Source organism: Sitophilus oryzae, unplaced genomic scaffold (assembly GCF_002938485.1).
Source record: "Sitophilus oryzae breed Bouriz unplaced genomic scaffold, Soryzae_2.0 scaffold_926_pilon_pilon, whole genome shotgun sequence".
Lineage (NCBI taxonomy): Eukaryota > Metazoa > Arthropoda > Insecta > Coleoptera > Curculionidae > Sitophilus > Sitophilus oryzae.
The window spans coordinates 639,399-664,635 of record NW_022147557.1 but is presented as its reverse complement, the minus strand read 5'-3'; the positions used below and the strand labels follow the sequence as shown (position 1 = coordinate 664,635).

The 25,237-nt window shown below is 33.4% G+C and overlaps 1 protein-coding gene across 2 annotated transcripts in view; it reads right to left on the bottom strand.

Annotated features, from left to right (window-relative positions):
* LOC115890798 (rap guanine nucleotide exchange factor 4) overlaps positions 1-25,237 on the bottom strand; it is a 691,873-nt gene that overhangs the window by 366,658 nt on the left and 299,978 nt on the right. For both annotated transcript variants that reach the window (XM_030911141.1, XM_030911143.1), the window contains exon 3: positions 6,335-6,426. In XM_030911141.1, the coding sequence (XP_030767001.1) occupies positions 6,335-6,426 (92 nt within the window). The remainder of the gene's footprint in view (positions 1-6,334; positions 6,427-25,237) is intronic.

Genomic DNA, 25,237 nt, shown 5'->3' with positions numbered 1-25,237 from the left:
GTTTTTTCGACAAAGCGTCGATATGCATGTCCCATTTCAGAGAATTGTCCTAAGAATTTTACAGATTTTACGACGTCAATGGTGGTGTTGTTAAGTACAAAAGGCTGCAGCGAGTTATTATACGACAAAGCTTTAGTTTTAGAAATGTTGAGACTCAGGAGGTTCAAATCGCACCAAGATATAATGGTGATTAAGTCATTTGATATAATCCTATGAAGTGCCGTGACGTCCTTGTTTCTCCAAGTGAAGCTAGTGTCGTCCGCAAAAAGACATATTTTACCACTGATGTTTATATTGGTAATGTCGTTAATAAAAAAAAACAATAGTACTAGTACTGAACCTTGTGGTACTCCACATTCTATTGGCTTGCTAGAAGACAACGTGGTATCCACCCTCACAAGTTGACTTCTGTTGCTCAGATACGACTTAAACCATTCGAGAGATGTTCCCCTGAACCCATAGTGCTGCAGTTTATAGAATAGGATCTTATGATTTACATAGTCGAACGCCTTAGAAAAATCACAGAAAATTGTTGCTGGAGAATGATAGTTATTTAGGCTGGAGTAAACTTTATTAAGAGGGAAAACATAGCGTCATTTGTGGACTTGTTGCTTAGAAATCCAAATTGATGTTCAGTAAGTATTTTATACTTAAACAGAAAAATACCAGCCTTCTTTTAACCAACCTTTCTATGATCTTAGATAGTGTTGGAAGGAGTGCAATTGGACGATAGTTAGAAGCTTCATCTTTGTCTCCTCCTTTATACAGAGGAATTATTATTTAAGTCTTAAGACATTTTGGAAAAATACCATTTTGTATATCAGTAGTTTTGTACCAGTAGCTCTGTAAGTTTATTTTAAATTCAGTGTTAGAATGACAAAACAAAAATGGTTTTCAAAAGTTTGGTTCAAATTTACAACTGGATGAAGGAATTGCAGTCTTGCACTGATTATTCTCAAAGAAAAAATATAAATTACTTCATTATTATAATGAAACTAACAAGTCTCTTTCTTATCTGTTCAGAGGAAGATCTTTCAAATGATCAGAAGGCTGAGTAAGATTAGCGTAGAACATGGCCTTGTGTTGAACAAAAGGAAACGTAAATAATGATAATAGAAGCTGCTGATGATAAAAGAATAAATCTGCTTCGACTTAATTTAGAAAAATACAGAGTGTTGCATTTGAAATAACAAAGTTTGTATGTAAAACAAACATTTAAAATAGACCAGCAATTGTTGATACCCCTGTATACATTTAAAGAAGCAATAATTTTTTTTTAGTAAACTTTATTTCTCTGGCTTCACAGCCAAGAACTCACAGCCGTCAGCACAAGGATTAATTCTGAAATGAAATGTACAGGGTGGGTCAAATCCGACGCTTTTAAATGGAAACCTAACCTAACCCTTTTCTATAGGAGATGGTGAGATGAGAAAACATGATGGTGAAAACCGCATATCGATATCTGTTACCGTTTCGGAGTTACAGGGTGTTTTTCAAAAATATGCATTTTTAACAAATCGCTATATCTTCTTTGCTATGGAAAATTTTGTTTTTATGAAAACATTTCCAAAACACTTTGTTACGTAGAATTAAATGGTTTAAGTATAATTTTTTTAAAATTAATAATTTAAGAATTATCAACAAGAAATTTGATTTTTTATATGGGCCATGCTGTATATTTTTAGTTTATTGAAAAAAATTTAAAATTACCTTTCCAAAAATATAAAACACTTGATATTTTGCTAGATTCCTCTTCGAGACATAGAGTATATAAAAATTAGCCCGCTTTAAATAAGCAGGCTTTGAACAGCACCGGCTGTAATGCAAAAAAAATTCTAGCTGTGAGCATCAATTAAAACGAAAATAATATTTGCTATGAGAGATGCAGAGTTTTATAAAAATTTAAAATATATTTAACCAACATCAACACATTTAAACTATATCTCATGACAATAAAAATAAATTAGCAAACCAAGACATGAGATTTTGCTACAGGTGTTCGACATATCGACCGTCTTCTGTTATGGACAGACGGGGCAGTTTTTAAACATTTCTCGCGGAATTCATTACCTCAGTGGGGGTGAAAGATACCTTCTCATAACTGCTAAGTATTTCTAATTCTTGTGTAGATTATACGGAAGAATAAAGAACCTTTGTTCTTCCGCAAATATATCCATAGGATTAGATCCATGGGCACTAAGTTAGGCGGCCTCGACGGCCAACTTGGGATCCCAGCTGGGATCTTGGTTAGCTATTCAATTATTCTTGAAATTGGCTGCAAAAATTTGCTGATAACTTCAGCGTTCTTAGGTGGTGCGTCGTCTTGCTGGGAAAATATGTTTTCTAGTTCCATTAAGGGCATATCATCAATAAGGGGTCCAAAACCTACTAGTTAAAAGTGGCGAACTTTTAAAAATTCTGTATTTCGAAGGAGATTATAACAAAATATCAAGTGTGCTATATTTTTGGAAAGGTAATTTCTTTTTCTTTTCAGTTAATTAAAAATATAGATGGTGTCAAAAATTGAGCTCCAGACACCGATATTAGTTTTCGTCTATCTCCTATAGAAAAGGGTGTTTCCATTTAAAAGCGTCGAATTTGACCCATCCTGTACATGGTGTTGACAAACTTTTTTATTATAGCATGCATATTTAAATATCTTTAAATATCTCAAAAACTAAAGCTTTTAAACATATTAAACTCTTATAATAAATGCCCTATCTTATGTCCTAGAATCAAAAAATGAAAGAAAAAATAATTGCAATGGGTTTTAGTTCCGAAACACCCTGTACATTTCAAAATAATTTTTTATATTATGCACATTCTCTTCCCACATATACCCATAAAATATTTTGTTTCTACATCTTTCCGTTTTTGTATAATTAACCGAATAATTAATGCGAATGAGGTGTGCCATCCTGTATATTTTTAGATAAATTGACACTCAAATAATTTTTCTTAATGAACCATTGGTCAATTGTTAATTCAATTATTTATAAATCATTACAGTTGAGGATTGGAACTTTTGGTGTGACAACAGCAAAATAAAACATTAATTCACCATAATACACCAAAATACTTTACTTTTACACTGGACAATTAAAGCTCTAAATAATCTGCTGATGATGGTGAATTAGTGGTTTATTTTGATGTAAAATACCATTTTCAAAAAATGTAATAAAGGTACGTTTTAAACATTTTTTATTAACAAATAAATATCTATTTAAACTAATATCACAGATTAGGTATACTATATGTATACAGATAAAAATCTTATTCCTATTTCGTTGTACGAAAATTGTTTTTTATGACGATGAGCAAACGAGTAAAATTTCGTGTGCGCAAAAATAAACTCGCGTAAAATAACAATAAACAGCGTAATAGGGAGATATCGGTAAACCAAATAGCGTGCATGGACCTTAATAACGCCAGGTGTTATTTCCTTTACGTGGGGTCGTATTAACTCTCTTCATTTATAGTTATCGGATCGGAAAGAATTCTGTTCGCGTCGCGTCCGCTATTTAAACTTAACCTAACTTTGAATTTAAAATTTTGAAATTGTTTTGTTTACTAGGCATTTTAAAACTAAAGGACTAAAGTTCTTATTTTCAGTGCTTTATTGTTCAACGTCTGCCAGTGGGTTTAGGACAACAAATTCTTTTAGAAGGGCTAAGTCGTTATCTGCTGTAAACCTAAGCCTCTTTATAGGTTCTTTAATATTGGAAGAGGTGGAATCCATATTTTGAACCATATTTATTTAATTAAAACTAATCCCAGCTACTTAAATATCAAATTACCTAATAAAACTAAAGTAATGATTCAAAACAATTCAAACCTAACCTAAAATAAAAGATCTCGCCGGCCGGCCCCGGTTGTCAAATACCCTCACATGCCCATTTAAGCAATTTTTAAACGGTTTTTTAGAAATAGCGCTTGGTAAAATTATTGCCCGCAAATTACGTCAGGCGGTAACGTTAATTAGCGGGCGTTGCGTTAAAAATTGACTCGCGCATATCGTAACTGTCAAAATAAGGTACGCGTAAATACTGCATGACGCTATTCGGTTTTCCGATATCTCTCTAATAACTGGGCCGGTCAGGCGCTGCTGTGCACAATGTTAGAGGCCATAAGTGGGCGTGCTATGTGCGCAAACTAGTAACCTAACTATTGCGCGACTCCGAAAATTCGAACCACGAAAAACAATAAAGAAAAAACAAAGTTTATAATCTGGGATAATATCAACAAAATTTCAAATAAAGACTCAAAAATTCTATCTACGACTCTAAAAAGAAATAAAAGATCCTTCACAATCTATGATAATTTTTTGTTTAGCGCATTTTTAGTTAAACATTAGATTTTTCATTTTTACATTTTATACAAAATGTATATTTTGATGTTTTAGCACCCTGCATATATTAACTATTTCTTTGATATTCAAATAAATGGCTTCATTATGCTGCGACTGCAACAGCAAAATGTATTTACCTCTGCTGAATATAAATATAACATATTCATAACGTATAATATAACGCATAAGTATGTACACAGAGAGCGCAATATTTTACACCGGGGAATCATGTCAAACGCTGATAATTTCGCGTGCATCTATGAACCAAAATGGAGTATGTTAATGCACAGTGCTTCACAGGCTGCACGTTAATATGTATGACACTTTATTTTAATTGTATATTCTGTATAATAATGTGCAAAATAGCGGTCTGTAAAGTAGATGACTAACTACACGTATATACAGTGTGTCCACGGATTGATGTCCTTCAAATCCTTCAATTTAATAGCTGCTAGTAAGAAGTTTCACTTCAAATACAAGCCCATAGGTCACACACTGTTTTTTAAGTCAATTTTTTTGTTAAAAACTCTCACTCTTAGGCGATAGGAAGTTAGGGTCAGCTAGTATTTATTAAAACAGCTTTTTTTCGCCAAAATGGAGAAAATAAACAGCTATTAATTTTTGAATAACAACTCAATGTATATACGTATTGTCTGTGCCCTTATTCCCCTACCTTTGTTTTAAATTTAACAAGCCTGTCCTAAACAAACTCTGATCGAAAAGAAAGAGACCGAGGCAAATGACACAAAAGAAATGAGTGAAATACGTAGGTAGGTAGCCGAAGGCAATCAATCTAAAATGGAATTAGGAAACTCGACTTTCGGTCTTTGTTGGATCGAATACATTCTCAGTCTCGAAATGTAAGGCAAACAGTGTCAGTCAAGTTGGGAATCTACTATTTGGATACAGTAGAAAGGGGTTTTGTAAATGGTCTCCTGAGATGACTATTCGGATATGTTAAAGAAACTTGTCGTTAAATGTAACCTCTGTGAAAGGATTAAAGTTATATACCGGATGCGGTCTCGAAAGTGGGTCACCCCTATAACTTTTTAATTTTTTTTTCAGATAAAAAAACGAGATTTGGTATGTTTGGTTTGGTTAGCGTATGACATAAATTAGTATTGATTGACGTATTAAATTGTTTTTGGTAACTTCCTGTTTCACCGGAAATGATTACTACTTTTACATATGTCTACTTTATTTGATAGAAAATGACACTCTGAATAGAATGACATATCATATGTCAAATTTTGTCACTTCGTTAAAAAAATGTACTATTTTAAACGAGATTTTAAATTTCAGTCTGGAATGCCATGGCTGTGTTAAAAACACTAATTTTTAATCAGGAGTCTTGGAAAAATAGATTTGATCGTCTAATGTTTTTTGTGCCTTGTCCTGGCCGGTGAAAAAATGCCCAAAACGTATTTTTAATCGTATCTCATTTTTTTCAAATGGAACGGGGTGGCTCATTAGCATATTTGGAAAAAGCATTTCTTTACGAATAATTTGGTACCACACACTTCGTATTTCGTGTCAAATTGTCGTTATAAACCCCATTATACAATTTCAAATAAACCATATACGAAAATATTAAAAGTTGACATATGATATGTCACTCTATTCAGAGTGTCAATTTCTATCCAATTAAGTAGAAATATATCGAGGGTTTTTTTTTCAAAAACAGTTAATGTTAGGTATAGAGCCTGTGTTGATAAAAATTCATAAAATTTGACAGAGAATTTAAGTATGTAATAAAAAATGGGTGTTCCCCTTTAAAATAAGAAAATTGCTGTCAACTTTCGGTAGGTCGGGAAGTGCCGCCATAGTGAAAATATTTTCAATTGATAGATCTCCATTGTGAATCTCTAGACTCTCTAGAAACTTCTAATGCATGCACAGCCTGGTACACCCTGTATACCGTTTCTCTATAAATCTACCATAATCTATAAAATATGATTTGTATTTCATATAAGTATTCTTAGTTACCTTTGTGTCTGTTTCTGGTTGAGCCACCCGCACTTCCAAGGTACCCGACATTACAGCATACCAACATTTCCCTGTATCTCCTTGTCGAAATACTGTAAGAAAAGAAGAAAAAAAATACAAATAAAGGTTTTAAATATTTCCTAAAGAAAACAGAAGTCATTACTGATATCCGAAGTATAAAACTAAATAGGAAAAAACACATTGCTCAGTCGGAGTGTAATGTCTGAATTTTGCTAAAACAAATGAAATAGATTTGTTATTACTGTCCTTAAAATCTAAAAGTTTTTAGAACGCTATAATAAAACGTACAAAACGTACTCGTAGTCAGAATTTGAAGTTATAATTATAGTTTACCTCACGTTTGTTGAAAATAGAATTATATCGGTGAATCCCAGATTAACAACATGCACACAAACTATTCCAACTATAATAAAATAATGAAAATTTTCGTATCCATATATAGCTTACTCTATTATTCAATAAGTTCTATTATTCGAAATACAAACTTGTTGAAGGGTTTTATTAATGTTATATAATTTAATTTCACCCGGTTTATGAATTAAGTAAGGGTGTTGTTCGTGTAGTATAATGGAAAATAATGTTTATTTATGAATACGAACAGGTACTCTAATTAATAATGAACTAAGTAAGCCTCATGACAAAGTTGTAAATTTCTAATACTCCTTTGTTAAAATATATCATCCTTTTGTAAACATTATAATGATGTAGAATGTGCTTAGTTTTATAGAATATATAGGGTGAGTCTTTAATAAGTGCCCATATTTTCAGATCTGGCAGATCTCTTTCAGCCACTCTCGAAGATCTCTCAACAGACACTTTCGAAGAAGTATTATTGGAAATGAGTGAACGCTCCAAACGTAAACGACACTTATTAATATTTGGGGTAAACGAGCAGGATCAGGCTGCACCTGCCAATGACAGGTTCGATAGCGACAAACAGGCAGCAGAAGAAATTGTGAGGATGGTGAGACCGTCTATGGATCTGAGCAGTGTGAAGCATGTTCGTATTGGTCGGCACAGTAACGATCGAAATCGCCCTATCAAACTTGTGTTCAAGGACGAGAGAGAGGTAATCGATGTAATTAAGAATGCCAAAGCATTGCAAGGCACCCCATATCATAAGAAGATTTCTCTGTCATTTGATCGAACACCGCGGCAAATAGATTATTATAAGAAAATTAAAGAACAGTTGACTGAACGTATAAATTCCGGTGAAACCAATTTAAAAATTAGATATATAAATGGTATACCAAAAATTGTATCGGAAAACTAAATGCCAACAGTTACAAAGTCAGCTGTTATTATCAAAACGTGCGTGGTCTTCGGTCTAAGGTTGAGGAATTTTATACGGGACATAGTGCTGGTGGGTTCGATTTGATCGCTCTTACAGAGACTAACTTAAATCCCGAAATATTGAGCAGTGAATTGTTTTCGCCTGATTACACGGTATTTAGAAGGGACAGAAAATTTAATATTGTTGATGCCCAGTCTGGAGGTGGAGTGTTATTGGCAACCACGTCTGTTATTACCACCGAAATTGTTAATGTTCCCACTCTGGATATGACTTTTCCAACAATTGACATTGTTATCTGTAAGTGCAGCATTTTGTACATATCTTTCCACGTTGTTGTTGTCTACATACCGCCTGCTTTGGCTATTGATTTGTTTGAGTCATTTTGCGAGGCATTGGAACAACTTGATTGTCTTCAGTCTGGAAAAGTTATTTTACTGGGCGACTTTAATGTTCCTGGATTTATTCACGCAAATAACAATGACCGACGATCTTGTTGTCTTAATAATATGCTGAGCATAATGGATCTTAGACAGTTCAATGCCATAATAAATAGCACCGGCAGGTTGTTGGATTTAGTTATTTCTAATCTATGTTGTACAGTTGTGAGAGATCTTACTCCTCTTGTATCGGAGGATATTAGCTACCATCCGGCTCTTATTATATGCATCGCTGATTTGTTTGTTAAGAGTAATGCTTTGAGTTTTAATACGTCCTATAAGGCATATAATTTCAAAAAAGCTGACTATTCTGGTATATACCGAACAATATTTAATACTGATTGGTCATTCTTGGATGACGTTACTTGTGTTGATCGAGCCGTCAGTCAAGTGTATGAACTGTTGTATGATGTTCTGGACACTCATGTACCTCTATACAAATCGCATAAAAAAACGATATCCACCGTGGTACAATGCCGAGAAATTATTAAAAATATTAAATTAAAAGCTGTCTATCATAACAAGTATAAGAAATATAAGAGCGATTTATTTTTTGCAGAGGTTTAGAGAGTTGAGAGCACTTATTAAAAGCTGGTAACTTCAAGTCTAAGAAATGAAAAGGTAGGATTATGTGGTCTTACTTCGGCTTAAGACCCATCCAGCTCGAGTTTATGGCTAACACTAAGAGTTTTGAATATTCATCCTGGTATGCCATCTCATCCCATGAGGATACTGGTACCGCCGATGAGTTTAATGAGCTTTTTATTAATTGTACCTAAATTGTGCATTGATAGTAAACACTAATACTTAGCTACAGACTTATATGAGCTCTAAATTTCTGGATGATCCAACCTGTTTAAATTTTTGGAGGTTGATGGGAAAGCATTTTGAAAGGTAGTTAGGAAATTAAGTCTTAATCAAAGCTAACTACGAAAATTATATTCGCGGAGTCGAAACCTCTGTGTCTTCAAATCCACAACATTTTTGGGGCTTTATCCACGCGAGGAATAAATCTTCTAGAATACCCGGTCAAATGAAATTTAATGATGAGGTACATGATTGTCCAAGCGAAATAGTGAATAGTTTTGCTAAATTTTTTCAGAGTGTTTTCACCCCGCCCGATAAAGACAATGTTAAATGGAATCGGTGTGTGGTTAGCAATGAGTTTAATATAACATTTCTTAATATCACGGAAGAGGAAATACTCATAGCTGCAAAAAAATTAAAAAATAAGATGACATCGGGTCCTGACAAAATTCCAGCATTTCTGGTGAAGGATTGCATTGGCATTTTAGCAACCCCACTAGGTAAAATATTTAATTTAGCTGTCAATTCAAACACCTTTCCAGAGGTGTGGAAACAGGCAAGAGTATGTCCAATTCTGAAATCAGGAAATCAAAATAACGTGGAAAACTATCGTCCCATCTCAATCTTATCAAATTTTGCTAAACTGCTAGAAATAATTATGTATAATCGAATATATAGTTCAGTACGTGGTGTAATATCTAGTAACCAACATGGTTTTATGACGGGTAGATCTACCGTTACGAATTTAGCATGTTTTACGCAATATGTATCTGAATGCATTGATAGTAATGGGCAGGTGGATGTTATATATACGGACCTTGCCAAAGCATTTGACAAACTAAATCATTCTATATTACTGGACAAACTTAACTCTATGGGTTTTACTAGACCATCTTTATTATTTTTAAAATCTTATCTCTCTCAAAGAAAGCAATTTGTCTCATATAGTGGCTACTGTTCGACTGACTATATTGCTACGTCAGGAGTTCCTCAGGGATCAAACCTGGGCCCACTTTTATTTCTATTATTTTTAATGATCTAGATAATATCCTTAAGTGTTTTAGACTATTTTTTGCTGATGATTTAAAAATTTTCTTGCGTATATCGGATAGAGCGGATTGTAGTTTCTTGCAGACACAGATTGATCGCGTTGTAGAATGGTGTGATGGGAATAAACTAAAGTTAAATGTTGATAAGTGTAAGATAGTGACATTTTCCAGAAAAAAGAATGTACAGTATTTTAATTATAATATAAATAATACCGAATTGGAACGACTTAGTGTAATCAAAGATCTTGGAGTTTATTTTGATTCGTCTTTTTCATTTAGTGATCATATTATAACCAAGGTACGAGAGGCTCTTAAATTTTACGGCTTTATAGTTCGCAACTGTGCGTCTTTTACTGACTCAAATGCATTTTTAATATTATACTCAGCATACATTCGATCTAAACTGGAATATGCTTCATTGATTTGGTACCCTGTGTATACCTGTTACAGGCAGCTTATTGAGAGAGTACAGAGAAGATTTTTGAAATTTGTTTCATATAAAGTTAGCGGAGTGTATCCTGAAAGGGGTATTCCCTACATTAATTTAATTAGCACCTTTCAGTTGCAAACTCTCGATTTGAGAAGAAAGTGCGCATCAATAGTCTTCCTGTATAAGCTGTTGCATAATGCGATAGATAGTTCTGAGCTTGTTGCACATATAGATTATTTGGTTCCTTCTATATCGACTAGATCGCATAGAACATTTTATTGTGCTAGAGCCAGAACTAATTTGTTGCTTAAATCTCCAGTTTATGTCATGTGTAGCAATTATAACGTAATATCTGATAAATGTGATATTTTCTTTGATAACTTAAGTCACATAATTGCTTTAGCTAATAATATGCTGCACAGCGGTGTGATTTGAGTTTTTTTTGTTTATATAGTGTTTTGTTTTTATAGTTTGTTTAATTTGGATTTTTTTTGTTTTGTTCATCTGTACTTGGTATCTGATTTTTGTATCATTCACCTTTCAGTGCTTTTTACTTCTGTTAATTTTTAAGATTTAATTTACATTGATATGTTTTTTTTCATTTATTTTTTATTTAGAGGTTAGTGTATTACTAATTTATAGATATATATTGTAAAATTGTCCTATAATTGGTTTGTAACTGTTGGGCAATAAAGATATTATTATTATTATGTTCTTGAATCTCGGGCTTTCCGGTATTTAACGTAGTCGCGGACTTAAGTCAAGCGTCAACGCTTTTTACTGTGTATTTAAGACTTGTCGTGTAATATTACATGTGTGGAGGATAACTGTTTTTTGAATGGGTATATAAAGTTTTGGTGCAAGTTCAAGGCCTTTCAGACTATCATGTAATGATCTTGGGATCAGTCCTGTTGATGACACTATTATTGGTATAATTTTTACAATGTCCTGGTGCCACATCTGCCTTATTTCTTCTGCTAGAGGTATATATTTTTCAATTTTTTCAGTGTGTTTCTTCTTGACATTTTGTGAATTTGGTATGGATATCTCTATTAAGTATGTCGTTTTGGTTGGTTTGTGGATGAGCGTGATGTCTGGTTTGTTGTGTGGTGTGGTTTTGTCTGTGATTTTATTATTTTAATTATTATTATGTTCTTGAATCTCGGGCTTTCCGGTATTTAACGTAGTCGCGGACTTAAGTCAAGCGTCAACGCTTTTTACTGTGTATTTAAGACTTGTCGTGTAATATTACATGTGTGGAGGATAACTGTTTTTTGAATGGGTATATAAAGTTTTGGTGGAAGTTCAAGGCCTTTCAGACTATCATGTAATGATTTTGGGATCAATCCTGTTGATGACACTATTATTGGTATAATTTTTACAATGTCCTGGTGCCACATCTGCCTTATTTCTTCTGCTAGAGGTATATATTTTTCAATTTTTTCAGTGTGTTTCTTCTTGACATTTTGTGAATTTGGTATGGATATCTCTATTAAGTATGTCGTTTTGGTTGGTTTGTGGATGAGCGTGATGTCTGGTTTGTTGTGTGGTGTGGTTTTGTCTGTGATTATATCCCGGTTCCAGTAGAGCTTGGCTGTCTTATTTTCTAGAACGTTAGCTGCTTGATATTTGTAGTATGGTGTATGGTAGCAGATGAGTGAATATTTCTTTGCTATTTCCTGATGGATTATTCTGCAAACATCGTCGTGTCTTTGGGTATATTGTCTGGAAGCAAGTATAGGGCATCCCCCGGTTATGTGTTCTATTGTTTCGGTTTGTGTGTGACATAGTCTGCATTTGTCTGTAGGTGTTTTGGGGTCTTTGATTATGTATTTCTGGTAATTACGTGTGGCGATGATCTGGTCCTGGATTGCTATTATGAAACCCTCGGTTTCTCCAAACAGGTTACCATGAGTAAGCTATGCATTGGATGCTGCTATGTCAATGTGTGGTTGTGTTAGTTGGTTTGCATGTTTTCCATGTAGGGCTTTGGATTTCCATTTTTCAATTTTAGTCTTTGTTGTTGTAATTGCATCAACTGGTATGAATGCTTCATTGTTGAATTGTAACGGTGTACCTGATGTTGTTAGGTTAACAATGCTTCGGTGTAGTGGCTGGTAACTGCTTTCTCTCTGAAATATTCTCTGAGTGTGTGTATTTGCTTGTAGTTCATGTTCTTTAGATCCATGAATCCCCTTCCTCCTTCTTTTCTTTTTAGTGTAAATCTTTCTGTTGCCGCGTGTATATGGTGTATTCGGTACTTGTTACATGTTGTTCTTGTTAACCTGTTTAGTTCTTCTAATTCTGTGTCACTCCATTTTATAACGCCAAATGAATACGTCAGGACGGACGCTGCATAGGTATTTATTGCTTTCACTTTGTTTCGACCGGACAGTTCTGTTTTGAGTATTTGTTTTATTCTGTTTTTGTATTTGCTTTTTAGTTGCTGTTTTATGTTGGCATGCTCTAATCCTGTTTTTTGTAGGTATCCGAGGTATTTTATGTCTCATCCATTTCCATATTCTGTATGATATTTGAGTCTTGTAGAATGTATTCTTCCTGTATCGAGTGTTTTCCATTTATAATGCTGTTTATTTTACATTTATCTGTTCCTAGTTTCATTTGGATGTCTTCACTGTATGTTTCTGTAATATTGAGAAGGTTGTTGAGTTGTTTTCTGGTTGCTGCATAAAGCTTTAGGTCATCCATATATAGCTGGTGCGAGATGGTAGATGGATGTGTGAGTGAGGATATTTTATAAGCATCTTGGGGCGTTTTGTTGAGTAGGTTCGATAGGGGGTTGAGCGCAATACAGAACCAGAGTGCACTGAGGGAGTCACCCTGAAAAATTCCTCTATTAATTTGAATTGGTTCTGTGTGGATGAGTTGTTTTTTCATTTTGATGTTTAGGGTAGTTTTCCATGTTGCCATGATTCTCTGCAGAAGTTGTATGATTTGAGGGTGGATTTTGTATATTTGTAGAACTTGTATGAGCCAGGAGTGTGGGACGGTGTCGAAAGCTTTCTGATAATCTATGTATGCAAAATGTAGAGACTTACGTTTTAATTTGGCTTGAGTGTGTATTTCTGCATCTATCACCAGTTGCTCCTTGCAGCCCCTAGATCCCTGACAGCATCCTTTCTGCTTTCTGATATGATGTTATTATTCTGCAGGTGAGTGTTGATCTTTGTTGTTATTATTGCCGTTAGTAATTTATAGGTTGTTGATAAACATGTTATAGGGCGGTACTTAGATGGGTTTGCAGTGTCCGTGCCTTTGGGTTTAAGGTAGGTAACTCCCTGAGTTAAAAAAGAGGGGATGGCTTCCGTTCCTTGTACAAAATTTTGAAATATATTCGTTAGTGGTTTGTGGATGCTTGTGAATGATTTTAGCCAGTAGTTCTGTATTTTGTCGTCTCCAGGTGCTTTCCAGTTGTGTGTCTTGGATATGGCAGCTTTGATGTCTTCTAAGGTGATTGTTACATTTGGCATGGCTGTTGTATTTATCTGCTTGTTTTCTTCTTCTGTTATCCATTGAGCTTCTCTGTTGTGTTCTACTGCTTGTGACCAGATATTTTCCCAGAAGTTTTTTACTTCTGTAATTGATGGTGGATTGTTTATTTGCTGTTCCGTTGTTTCGAGAGATCTGTAGAACCTTTTTTCATTTGTGTTAAAAAGTTTGTTTTCTTGTTTTCTTTGGTGGCTCTTCTTGTATCGTTTTAGTCTTTTTGCTTGTGCCTGTAGTTGTTGTTTTTTAGTATCTAATATTTCTACTACTGATTCTTCTGAGCTGATATCTGGTAATATGTTTTGCGGGGGTCTCTTTTTTAGGTTTCCTTTCAAATGTTGTGTGATGACTCCAATTTCTTTCCTCAGTGTGGCTATCTTTTTCTGGAGCCGATGCTGCCATGGGGGTATTGCTGCTTTAGTTTTAGTTAAGTCGTTGTTTTTATTCTTCTGTTCGTGGGTTCGCATAGTTGTTGCTGCTCCACAGTATACGAGCGTGAGAATTTCTTCAATGTCTAGGCAGCTGTTTGATTCCTCAATCCTTTTTCCTATGATGTTATTAATTATTGCAATGGTGTTTTTGATATTTTGTGTGTTTTGTGGTCTGGTAATGAAAGGTCTGGATGATGGGTTTGCTCCCTGGTATTGGGCGTATAGTTCATTAAATGTTTCATCAATTTGATTAGATGGTTTGCATGTGTCTGTTGGCGGGATTAATGTTTCGTGCTGGGTGTGTCTTATCGACGACTCTGCTGATGAACTTTGGGTGTTAGTCAGCATGGTATGTGTTTCGGGTGTTTCTGGTGTGATTGTTTGTGGGTGTGATGTAGGTGAAGCTGATTGTTGTGCTTGTGGTTCGTCTTCATTTTGTATGGCTTCGGCCGCTTGTCTTCTTATAGTTTCTCTTTATTATTATTATTATTATTATTATTATTATCTCGATAAAAGAAACACATCTTCTCTTTACCGGTCGAAAATAAAACTTTCTTTTTTGTTTATAAATTTCTTAGCATCTACTTCACGTGTATGTTTTGGTCTAATATATATTTTTTGAAAATTAAATTTTCTAAATATAAGGTGACACCTATCATAATCCGCGGAGGCTCCAAGGAGAACGAAAGTTTGTATTGAAATGAAATTTTGTGAGCATATGCAGGTTAATTCCTATCACTTTTTAAAAATATAGAGAGTTCTATAGGGTGTCCCCCAAAAAAGTTACATATCGAAGTTGTGTTTTTTGTAATGGAACACCCCATATATATTAACTGATTTTCGGATTCTGGGAGAAAAATAATGGTGAGTTTTATGAGAGAAGTATATGACTAAAATGTAAGGTTTTTGACATATTTAATATTTTCTAGAAATAAACACCAATTTTTAAATTACAATAAAAGCTACCTAGATTGGAATTTACCCGGTATAGCCTAATATGTAGTTAAATTAACTATTGTACTTTAAATCAAATTAAAACCTTCACCACCACCGTCACCTTTAAAAGCATATTACTCTTTTATTTTAAATCGAACACCCAGTATATTATTCCGATATTCAATGGAGAATTCATGTCTCTTCTAAATACTATGAAGGTTGCCTACCCCTCAAACAAAGATTTTCCTAGATATTTTCATTTACATGATTTTATCTGAGTAGATCTTTATTATATGGTAAAATCTAGGTGGCTTTGATAAGTCTGACGTTACGTCAACATAGCTCTCTAATTAGTCCAACTTTGACAACTAGTTATCATTTTGCGTCAGGTAAAACAAAAAAAATTCTCAGAAATTTGCCGAAAATGCAAACTTATCCTACATCGGAGAGAATTGGTATGATTCTAGTAGTTGGTGAATGCAGTGTGAATTCACCAATTGATTGATTTCAGTCTTGATGAATTGATTTCAGTCTGGGTTTTGTATGGGGATATGTTAAAGACAGTGTTTACAAAACTCGACCAACTATTGTCGACAACATGAGAGAAATTATTGTAGCTGATTTTCGAGGTAGAACTCCACATAATGCCTTTTAAAATGAAAAGATCCTTCTGAAAAGACAATAATTTTATGCAGTTAACAGGAAAGGAAGCATTTTGAGCATTTGATTTCATCTAGCTAATTTTTGTCACATAATTATAGGTTTATATTTAGTTTTAATTCTGTAATAATTAAAATATGTTTTAAAAGTCTATGCTTTTATTACCGTTGAGTATTTTACTCTACAATCTTTTGTTTTTGTTAAATTAATAAAAGGTATATTACAGCCACCCTCCCCCCTAGATTTTTTCAAATAATAAAGATCTGCTGACGCAAAATCATAAACATTAAAATATCTAGGAAAATCTTTGTCTAAGGGGTAGGCAATCTTAATAATATTTTGAAGATATATAAATTTCCCATTGAACACCGGAAAATAATACTGGGTGTTCCATTTAAAATAAAGGAGTAATTTGCTTTTAAAAGTGACTAATGTTCCATATTAATTTTGTCTCACCTTGTATAACCTTTCCGGTCAAATTTCAATTTGGTTTAACATACAATGGTTACTGTAATTAAATATCAGGCTATACAACTAAAATTTAGATAGTTGTTATCGAAATTTAAAATTGACTCTTCATTTTCACAAAATGTGATATATGTCAAAATCCTTAGAGATTCAGAGATTTAGAGATTTTAAGAATCAGAGATTTTAGGTATATGCTTCAAAAGTGCTCTGAATTAACCTACATATGCTCACAAAATTTCATTTCAATACAAACTGTTGTTCTCCATGGAGCTTCCGCGGTGTATGAGAGGCGCCACCCTGTGCATACTTTTTTATTGAATATGACAATTGTAGTTTAAATAAGATATTAAAATTTATTACATTTTGTAAATTGCCTCTAGCGAATTTTATTTTTGGTTATTCAATAAATTGGAAAATGAACGTATGTATATTATTAATATTTATAACGGGCTTATATTTAATATATTTAAATAAAATAATTATCTGTTTTATTTGAATAGTAACATATTTACAGAACCATAATTATTTAGTAAATATGCATGTTTAAATAAATAAATCTCATTAATATTAATATTTATTCTAATTTAGAAAATAATATTTTTACATCATTTGGTAGTTTTAGTTTTCTAGCTACAAAAAAATAGAATAATGTCAAGAAACAAAGTATATAGCTTTGCGGCCAGGTAAACAATTATAATTTTTCTTGAAAAAGTCTCTGTACTTTACCACTGTGAGAAATCTAAATAATAAAAAGTTATTTTTTTAACCGCTGCTGCGTAGAATTTAAACTGAAACCAGCTGGTCAGTGGCTATTACTGGTATAACAAATTTGCCTAACCAACAAGAAATGCTTAAAGTTTCAGTAGGTAAAGCTCTTCCCCTCGTCAAGGCACAAAAGTAAAAAGAACAGACTATTTAAAATGCCTAGATATATCGTTTTAAAAAAACTCTGAAATGTTGTAACGTTTTAATAAAACGATACTATTGGCAACCCAACATACAACGTACCGAATTAGTTCTGACTTGATCGTACTTGCCCTTGTCGGCGCAGAACTAGAGCATCTTTTTGACTATCGGAAGTCACCATTTTTGATTCAGATTTCGTGGCTTAGACATCGCCCATACTTATCTGAAGTCATCGGCAAAAGTTTAAATCTTTTTATACTGTTAAACTTTGGAATGTAGTCCTAATGGTTCTTGGCATTTGGGGAAGGAATCAATTTTTAGTTTTCATGGGTATTTTGGTGGTAAGTTGATCTTCATCACATTTTTACTCTTTTGGTTCAACTTTATCTCTTTACAGATTTTTTAAAACGTGATTTTGGCTGTCCTGTCATAAATTTAATTTTTGAGTAAACCCTCAGCATCGTGAGGTAAGTTCTAAAATTGATAAAATGTATTTTATGCATAAGTTTGTCGTTTCCAGCGTTTTACCGCCCAGTTACACGTCCAGTTATATGTCGTAATTGGTGGGTTGAGGTACGAGAGCCTATACCTATGATCCATGTTTGATATCCACATGGCTGGTTCTATTGTAAGGGGCTGTTCGAGGCTGTGGTAGATTGGAGATGAGCTCCCACGCCTAACATCCACACACCATGTAGAAGGACGAGCTAAAGCCTAGAATTGCACCGGATAATCAGACCAGATTTCATATATATTTTTATTAACTTATTTTAAATCTATTTACTTACTGTTGAGTAATTGCCTAATTAATTACGTAATTATTAGATATTTTTGAATTTCATTATTAAAAGATAATTTTCTTAATTTTAAATATACAAATTTTTTATATATATTAATATCTTGTCAAGTATTTTGCGATGGTGTCACTTGACATATTTATTTAATAATTAACTTTTGATTGATTTACGGAATTATGTGCGCATACAACAAGGTTCATGAACTGCGTTAGTTTGAGATACTTATTTAACTTTTTTTTTTTTTTTTTTTGCATAATTTAATATTAATATGTCAATGATTTTTAACTAGCAAAACAAGTGATACTATTTTTTTGTCATACATTTAAAATTTGATTACTTATTTTTCTTAAGTATTAATTCATTTTAAAAAACCTAACTTCAACCACCAATTATATTGTCCTTGTCTAATATATTTTTTTAATTATAAATAAATTTAAGTTGGGGTAAATAGATCTATTATTGATTTCATCTATTATTGATATTGATTAATTATCTAACCTAACCTAACACCTAATAAAAAAAATAAACAACGAACCTACGACTGCTCGCAAAGACGAAAAGCTGCCGTTTGCATTGTGTCAAGAAAACGTTACAAAGTTAAGCATTTTTTGTCGGTTATTCAATAAAATATTTATTTTTCCAGTGGCAAAAAGTTAAAACTCTTACAAAATACATAAAGTGGAATATCATATAGTGAGTCTTAAATAATTGCAGATATTTTTAGGGTAGCTAAATCTCGATAAGAAAAGTATATTGTCTCTTTACCGTTTTTCTCTTCTTTGACTTTTTCTATGTCTCATCCTCTGACATCTCTGACATGTTCTGTAAATGCTTTTGGCACCCATTTCATTTTAAGGAACGAAATTGTTCCTTTTTTAGTCCATTCATTGATACTAGATAGATACAGGAAAATAAAAATATTGTAATTTTTAAAATGTTTTTGATTTAAGATGAATATTAATAAAAAATAATTTCATCAACTTCAGCTCTTATTCAACCATTTCCAATTATGGTGTAGCCTCCCTTACATACTCTCTTTGTAGTTTAGCCCATTATTGTTGTCTGTTGTTGGCTATGCGGGCATAAGTTATCTCTACAAATTCCATAATATCATGGTCCCATCTCAGGTCCATTCTTCCTCTAGGTCTCTTAATTCCTCGTGGGTACCATGCTGCAGTTTTTGTGGTCCATCTGTTATCCATTCTTCTTGCCAGGTGTCCTGGCCATTGCAATTTGAGGGATTTGACTTTGTGGATGACATCTATTACCTGGGTCTTTTGTTGTATCCACTCTATTATTTTACGGTCTCATGGTTATTCCTAGCATATTTCGTTCCACTGAGCATTGTGGGACCTACAGTTTCCTTATGATGTCTGTTTTTAAGTATCCAGATTTCGCATGCATAGGCCATGACTGGTAGTACACATTGGTCGAATGTTTGCTTCTTTTATTTTTTGTTTACTTCTTTGACCTTCTTTTGTATAATTTTAGTTAACTTATTCTTGGACTTTGGTGTGCTTTTAATAACACAATTTAAAAAGAAATTAGGATAATCCTTACTAGTATTCCGATGTTTCGATCATCTTTAGATCTTTTTCAAGGAACCAACTACAATAATATAATTTAAAAAAAAATTGGCTTCTCTACATTAAAATGAAAACAACTTACCATTGGATCTTTTCAGTTATGCACATATGTCTAAAATTTAATTAACTATTATTAAAAAAATGTTTTCTTCTTTAGATAAAGTTGCATTCTAGATTTCAATTTGATTGAGTTTCTTCCATAAGTACTCCATGCTAACTTAATTGTTAAGTTGATTTCTGGTAGTAGAGATTACGAGCTGTGTGTATTAGTTGTCCCAAATATACAGGTTGTTAACTGGACAGTTACTTATAGAGGAACAGAATGGCAACACTGCCTATTGAGAACGCATGCACTTATAGGGCTTTCTGCCGACTCGTCCCGTCGCGTCGTCTATCGACGAGCGGGCCGAGGTTGCCGTATTTCAACCTTAAAGCTCTTGCCGCGAGTAATAAACAAATTAACCACCTGTATATATTCTTCTACTATTTCCAGTTTGTATTATTTATTAGAATATCTTTTCTTTCCACTAGTATAGTAATAAAAATGTTAGATAATAAATACGGAGTCTTTTTATTCACCTACGCATATTTCATCATACCTAATACAGATATTATATTTGGTCCATATTATTGAATGTCGTAAAATCAAAAATAAGTAAAAGTATTTTAGCAAACTAAGTATTTTTAAAATACTAAAAAACTAAAAAAATGTAACGTAAATACAAGATATAAGATTAAATTAAAAAAATATATTTCAAATATAAGATGAAAATACGCATTTTGTATCTTATATCTGTATTTAAAATACTTGCAAAAGCATGCATAAAGCATTTCTAAGAAAATAAGTCTAAATTAAATATTAAACTTCATAAAATTTATAGCTCTCTTGACTGAGTTAAAGCTGCATGTGATATAATATCAATATACTTCCTCGCATAATTTTATAAACTTTTGTCATCAAAATAAGTTAGCGCCATTTTAATTCATCTAGTAATATCGCATTTCTACGTAAAGAACTTTAAATTGAATATTAAACTTGGTTAAATTTACGGCTTCACGCAGTTTAAGCATAATTTCTATCACAGCCATCTACGGATATCTTATAAACTCGAATTTCGAAGTAAGTTCGCAAAATTTTATATCAAAAATTTTCCGGATCAAACTTAAAAGCCAATTTCCACGCGAAATTTTCCGACCGATTTATCTGGGAAACGCCGGCTTTCGAGCGCAACATGCGGCAAAGAAAAGTGACATCTTCAGTTTAAAAGCATTTTTCGAACTATCGCGATCCCGGTATTGTACTTCGTGTCATCCACCTGGATATTGATCGATATTGAAAATATAATAGAAAATAAATCTTTTTCAATAAAAAATGTAGTATTACATTGTACCGTATGATCGAAAAAAAACGGCGTCCAGTTGGCTGGGAAATTACTATCGATGACATTTTCCATATAAATTCACATATAAAATGACAGCGATCTTCATTTCATAGTTAGTTACAAGTTAGTTACCGCGACCTGGGGCGCTATTCTGTACAATCATCGGTATCTGCAAGTTACCGACAGCTATCGGTACGTACGGCCAATGAGCGTCGTGTTGATTGTTGTTGTCATAGTTACCGATCGGCCCTATGACAGATATCTCAAATTTGTACCGACGACTCTCGGTATCTCTACCGTGAGGTTGACAAGAGCACGGTAGAGATACCAATTTTCGTCGGTACAAATTTGCGATATCTGCCATAGGGCCGATCGGTAACTATGACAACAACAATCAACACATGTTTACTATATACAAATACGTACCGATAGCTGTCGGTAACTTACCGATACCGACGATTGTACAGAATAGCGCCCCTGGGCCCGTATTCTGTAACTTTGACATAAAAACGTTACGCTTTCAAAGCGGTGAGCGCAAGTATTCGATCAGCGAAAAGCAAGGCAAACGATTTTGGTATTCTTGTTGCCATGCGAATCGTGTTCTGGATACGCGTTGAGCACATCACAATTTCTAATGTAAGTAATAGTGGGTAATAGTCAAAAGTTGATAACTGACGGATGTAACAAGTTGAGTTATGTCAAGCTATTTTTCTATGGATATGTCATTATTCTTATTATACGAGGGTTGAAGACGCTTCTCAGCATTTCTGATGTTTTGGACAATATTTATAGCTGCCAAGTCGTAAATTATCAATTACTTATTGAGGAATTTATAGAAGAAGTAGTAATTTTCACTAACGAGCAAGATAACGCACAAAATCACAATTTTTTTGATTTTCACTGACAGTTCGACAAGCAAAACGATCTTTTATGGCAACCGTTTTCAAAACGCTCAGCGCAATCAGTAAAGACGCTAAGCGCGTCAGACGAGAATACCGAGGTCGTTAATTAAGTGAGCGCTCAGCGAAAATTAACGTCATATACGCTGAGCGTCTAAAAGCGCTCAGCGTTTTCAAAGTTACAGAATACGGGCCCTGATAGATCTTTTGTATCCCCCCTTTATTGAGACGGTTTTACTGAATTTAGTCTCCGATATCAGTCGAACTAAAATTTATGGCACGCATGGTTGTATCGGCGCACTCAGTGATGAGGTGTTCTGGGCCCGAATTCTTAACTTAGAAAACGCTAAGCGCTTTTAGACTCTCAGCGTAAATGACGTTAATTTTCGCTGAGCGCGCACTTAACTACCGATTTGGGTATTCTCATCTGACGCGCTTGGCGTCTTTACTGATTGCGCTAAGCGCTTTGAAAACGGTTTCCTTAAAGGATCGTTTTGTTTATCGAACTGTCAGTGAAAATCAAAAATATTGTGATTTTGTGCGTTATTTTCGGTTATCTTGCTCTTTAATGAAAATTACTACTTCTTCTATAAATCCCTCAATAAGTAATTGATAATTTACGACTTGGCAGCTATAAATATTGTTCAAAACATCGAAAATGCTGAGAAGCGTTTTCAACATTTCCCTCTTATAATAAGTATAATGACATATCCATAGAAAACTAGATTGACATAACTCAACAATAGGTTATGAAATTCACGTTACATTGACATTTTTCATTGTTTTATTCACATTTGACTATTAGATACCTGTAAAATTGCGATGCTGTCAATATGTGCTTAACGCGTAGCTAGAAAACGATTTGCACGGCAACGAGAATACCAAAATCGACTGCTTGGCGTTCCGCTAATCGCATACTTTCGCTCACCGCTTTGAAAACGTAACGTTTTTATGTCAAAGTTACAGAATTCGGGCCCTGATGTTTTCCCATTTGCCGCTTGGGAAAATTATTATTTGACCCGATGTCAACAAAAGTATGGTCCACGTATATTATTTAAAAGCAATGTTCTTTTATTGTTCTTAAGACAAATCTGTAAACGATACCTTTATCAGCACCCAGCATGGTTTCATATACATCCATTCAACTAGTATTGATTATGCAGGGATTTAGAAAATTAATACTAGAAAAACAAAACCAAATTAGTGAACTAAACTTTGCTACAGACTACAGTTTAAATGTTACTTATTTAAATGTTAACTGTTATTAAAAATAATAGATAATTAGTAGAAATAATAATAAATAAATTAGACAAAAATAATGTTGTGTATATTTTGGTCATAAGCAGATAAATGGTAGACCGCTAGTTAGTCACTGTTTTATTTTTTTACTATATTGTAATTAATAATATTAGACAATGATTAAAACTAAATATTCTCGTGTAAAACGAGGATTAGCCAATTTAATTTACCATCAGTAACTGTTTTCATGTCAGTTTTTTCATGTTTACTTATTTTTCTGAAGACAAAACAACGTTTGCCTCGTGCTATTTCACAAAATAGCACGATAAATATAAGCCCGTGTTTTAAAATTAGATCCCACGTTTCCTGAAATTGATCGAGACGCGCCGTGATTGGTTGTTTGTTTTTATTCAATTTGAATTATTTATCAATTTCATTAAACGTGGGAACTAATTTTTATAACACGGGCTTAAGCTTATATTTATCGTACTATTTCCAGAAATGTTTGGCGAAATGTTTCAAGAAATATTTCTGGAAATATTTCGGGGATAGTGTAGCGGCTGTTTAATATTTGTTTTTTATTTTTATTTTCCTTATATTTTTTATTTCTGATAAAAAAGCAAGTATAGAAAGAAACCTATAATTTATGTGCTTCAAAAATGTTTAAAAAAGTACTTTAAGAATGTTTTATAATCTTAAAACATTTTCTATTGACTGGAAAATCTGAATCGCCTCGTATAACACCCAATTCATGAGTATCTAAATGTTTGCAAATCAAATTTCGAACCAAAACTGAATTTTTTATTTTGCCTGCACTAATTACCGGCCGTTATCACGAATTAATGAAATAACATTATTTCATAACGGTATACCTGCATATTTGCCGCATTTTGCAGGCTTATCTGTTTATACTACATGACAGAAAATGCCGCAATGCATATTTTAAGGACAATTCATCGAACAAACGTAAACCGCGATGCAAAATTGTTTCGAACATCAGAATTATTGTTTAAGCTAAACAAAATTCCCTATGATTTACCAATAATGCGATAAAACGTGTGTGAATATGAAATATTCCCGAAAAGTTTGTGTACCTAAATTGACAAATGATTATAACTAGAGATGGGCGATTTATCACGAACTGGGACAACCACCAATAATCTAAAAATCACGGAACGTACCTAGAAGGCGTTCTGAAATTTCTATCTAGCATGTGAATGTTATCAGGGAGTAATTGTTCATTTTGAAGTTTAACTTGATATAATGGCATTTTAACAGAACGTCAATGGTTTTTGTAGACGTATCTGTTTTAAAAAACTAAAGTGTTCTCGAAAGTTGAATTTAAATATTTTAGAAGAGAAATCGCTGGGAATTATTTTCAGATTCGAAAAACGTCCGCTAAGGGGCGCTTTTGTGATGGCCAGTCAGAAACCATGGTTTTTCTAAAAAATATGTAGATGAAGAGGTATTTTAAATATTACTATTGCAATAATCGATAAATTTATATATTTTTTTTGATATAGAGTAGTTTGCTCTATCTCATAAAATAAAGTGGTGGGGGAAGATTAGACTTGCCTTTATTTAAAAATAACTCTGGTTTGTGTTAGCCGATTTTAACAAACTAGAGCTCGTTTAAAAGAGCGTTTCTTCGTTAATAATAGTATCATTAGTATCAACAGTATCATTCGCAATCCTAGAATCCATGTCCAAACATTTACCGATCAACGGTCTTGGTGCTGAACTACTTGCATCAAGACTAGATTTGGACCAGTATAACGTATGGTTCTAAAGTTTTGGGAAAAAATTCAGAAACTGAGAACTCTAATAAAAATAGTTTTATATTTATATCATCAAACAGTGGACAAGGGACCGTTATTTTCGATATGCCTAAGAATTCCCTTGACGCGTTGCATCATCCTTTGGACAACTCCGGCGTCGATTTCTGTAATTTTTCTGAATATACAGCGTCGCAATTGTTCTTCGTTTTGTGCTTCCCACCCGTTACTATAAACATTCCGACTCAATATTGCCCAGAACTCTTCGATTGGGCGAGC